At 49.5% G+C, this 2879-nt stretch overlaps 1 protein-coding gene across 1 annotated transcript; it reads left to right on the top strand.

Moving 5' to 3' along the window:
* The first annotated feature begins 1665 nt into the window (after positions 1–1665).
* Positions 1666–2509, top strand: LOC119314406 (NDR1/HIN1-like protein 26). The gene has a single exon (XM_037589119.1). It carries the CDS (start codon positions 1738–1740, stop codon positions 2350–2352), a length of 615 nt encoding a protein of 204 aa, XP_037445016.1. The 5' UTR covers positions 1666–1737; the 3' UTR covers positions 2353–2509.
* The last annotated feature ends 370 nt before the right edge of the window (positions 2510–2879 follow it).

Here is a 2879-nt window from a genome sequence, read left to right on the forward strand (position 1 = left end):
ACCAACATTTTTCAAATTCAAAGCATTTTTTCAAACTCATGAACATTTTTGAATTTGAGGGAATTTTTAAATTTTGGGAAGATTTTAAAATTTGGTTTTGTTGAAATCTTGAACATTTTTAATGAAGTAAATAAATAAAAAAATAAAAGGAGAAATTTTGGGGTGGGGGTGGGTGGGAATTTCACGCCCCACACAAGGGCCAGCCCAAAAAGCATGCGTGAGAGGGGGTGTTTGCTCGTTCTCCGCCGTGCAGGTCAATGAATAGGAGGTTCCGCCGAACAGTCCAGACTGATTCATCCAGACGGTCCGGGTGAATGCCTGGACGCTGAAACAGGCTAGCCCATGTATGCCAGCTACCACCCTTTGTCCCTTACCTATACATACATTTCCTTGGGTCAGATCTAGGGTTAGTAATAACGTAAACTAAGAACTTGATAGAGCTTTGGTTATCTAACTTCCGAAATTGGGATCAAGACCTCCTAGGAGAGAAGACTCTGTGAGGAGTACAAGCCCGCCCATGGGAGAAGACTCCATTCGACTGCAATACCCCCACGGGTAAAGGATTCCATGAAGCACAAGACCTCCATCTCTAAAATTTGGGGATGAACTATGTTTCCTCGTTTTACCTTTCTCCCTCGGAGTTGTTGGATCAATTGTACCTCGTTTAGTAGAATTGGCCGTGAGATGTATGGTCGGTTTGAGGATCTTATGTTTCTTGAGTGAATCCTACTTGTATCTATGTGTTTGACTAGTGTTTTTCCCTCTTGTTCTTTGTGTCTCTTATGTTCTTACAGTCCTCTACCTTCAATTTGTGAAATCGGACACACGTCCCGGAATGATCTGTAACTCGTTTGGTGCTAGTTATGACGTTGCCATATTTTTTCATAATAGCACTAGTGCTAGTAAATTTCCCCACATCTTAGTTGATATATTTTGTTGAGTGAAAGGCTTTTTGCTTAGTGCAGTAATCTGAGAGTTACTATTCACTTATGAAGAATTGATTATTGTGACAAGAGGAATAATTTGAGTGGGGCTGAGGATGAGTGAGGTAGCAGACTTGAATGTTCGAGTATCCACTTTGGTATATCTTTGCCTTTTCTTGTTCCTCATGGCAATTCATCCATGCTTCACACACAAACATGAAGAATCCATCCCCACTTTCCTTCCAGCACCAGCAGAGGGCAGAGGGAGATCACATAGCTAGCTTCCTACTTTGTGAAAAGCAAGAAGAGAAAGGGGGAAAGGTTGCTTTCCTTCTCCCACTTTCCTAGATTATATGATGGTCATGATGATTACCAGCTTCCTTAATCTCCTTTGCTCCCTCTTGTCTGGTCTTAAGTCTTAACTGCTGGCTAATTCACCAGCCATGGATATACACATGCATCTTCCTTGGCAGCTTTAGCATCTTGTGATGTAGCCTAGCCAGCCATGGACGTCTCCATCAGGGCAGGCAGGCAGGCAGAGGGAGGTGCTTTTCTTCCCCTCAGGCCAAAGGGGAAAATGGAGTGGAAAGACAACATGATGGTTGATGCAGCAGCAAGCAAGAAACCATACATTTCGATCGTCATAATTCATAATCACCACTAAGAAGATGTTTACAAAGTCTCAAAGTTTATTAGTGGTTATATCAACTACCACTAACTATAACCAGAGAAAATATATACTGGTAGTGCCACTCACAAACCTTATCTCAGCTCACACGCACGCCTCTCTCTCTCTCTCCTCTTGTGCACCACCATGTCTCGCATCACGGATGACCCCGAGCACTCCCCGAGGGACTGCGCCACCAAGCACCGCCACCACCACTCGGCTGGGCGCCGCCGGCTGCTGATCGGGGCGTTGTCGGCGGCGGCCTCGCTGCTGGCCTTGGCCATCATACTCTGGCTCACCCTCCGCCCTTCCAGCCCGCGCTTCACGCTGCTGGCCGCCACCGCCACCGCCCCCAACGCCACCGCCGGCGGCATCGTGCGGCTCGACGCGGCCTTCGTCGCGCACAACCCCAACGCGCGCGCCGCCGCGCTCTACGACCGGCTCCAGGCGCGCGCGTCCTACGCCGGTGTCCAGCTCGCCGCCACCGCGCCGCTCCCGCCGTTCCAGCAGGCCCAGGGCGACGCCGTGCTCACCGCCTCGCTCTCGGCGTCATCTGCGGCGGCGTCGGCAGCCGAAACCGCAGAGGCCGGGCGCACGACGCTGCTGCTGAGGCTGCGCGTCGAGGGGCAGCTCCGGTGGAAGGTGTCCGCCTGGGTGTCCGGCAGCCGCGCCCTCGCCGCCGAGTGCGTCGCTGTCGTCGTGCCGTCGCAGCTCACGGCCGTCGTCGTGCAGGGTTCCCAGTGCGCCACCACCCTCCAGTGAATGAATAATAAATCTACATATGTGCACATATGTATGCATCAGTCGATAAATTACTTTTGCAATTAGCGCCTGTGTTTAGCTTAATTGCACTATTGTTCTTGTACTTATGAGAGACATTCTACGTCCTCTGCTTAATTATTATTTTTTTAAAGGAGAAGATCCACGGCACGTGCATGTTATGGTTGCCGCGTTTGCTAAATCTCAGGTTCCTGAGAAAGTTATAGCGTTAGTCATTTGTGCTTCCCCCTGAGGCCAAAGGCGAGGAGGACGTGAGGAGCGACATGAACGATCGTCGGCCACGGCGAGGCCAAGCCATGAACGAGCAGGAGCCGGTGGGTGTGAGACAAAAACTTGACAGGTATATGCCGGGACGAGGACGGTGATGCAGGGGTTATCGGAGTAAACATGCATACTAAAATGTGTCTAGATAATACAATTCAATAAAATGCTAAAATGTCTTATATTAGTAAACGGAGGGGCTATGTTACAGCATGGCAATGACTTGGAGATATCGGATTTGCCTTCTT

The sequence above is a fragment of the Triticum dicoccoides genome, chromosome 6A (genome assembly GCF_002162155.2).
Source record: "Triticum dicoccoides isolate Atlit2015 ecotype Zavitan chromosome 6A, WEW_v2.0, whole genome shotgun sequence".
Taxonomy (NCBI): Eukaryota; Viridiplantae; Streptophyta; class Magnoliopsida; order Poales; family Poaceae; genus Triticum; species Triticum dicoccoides.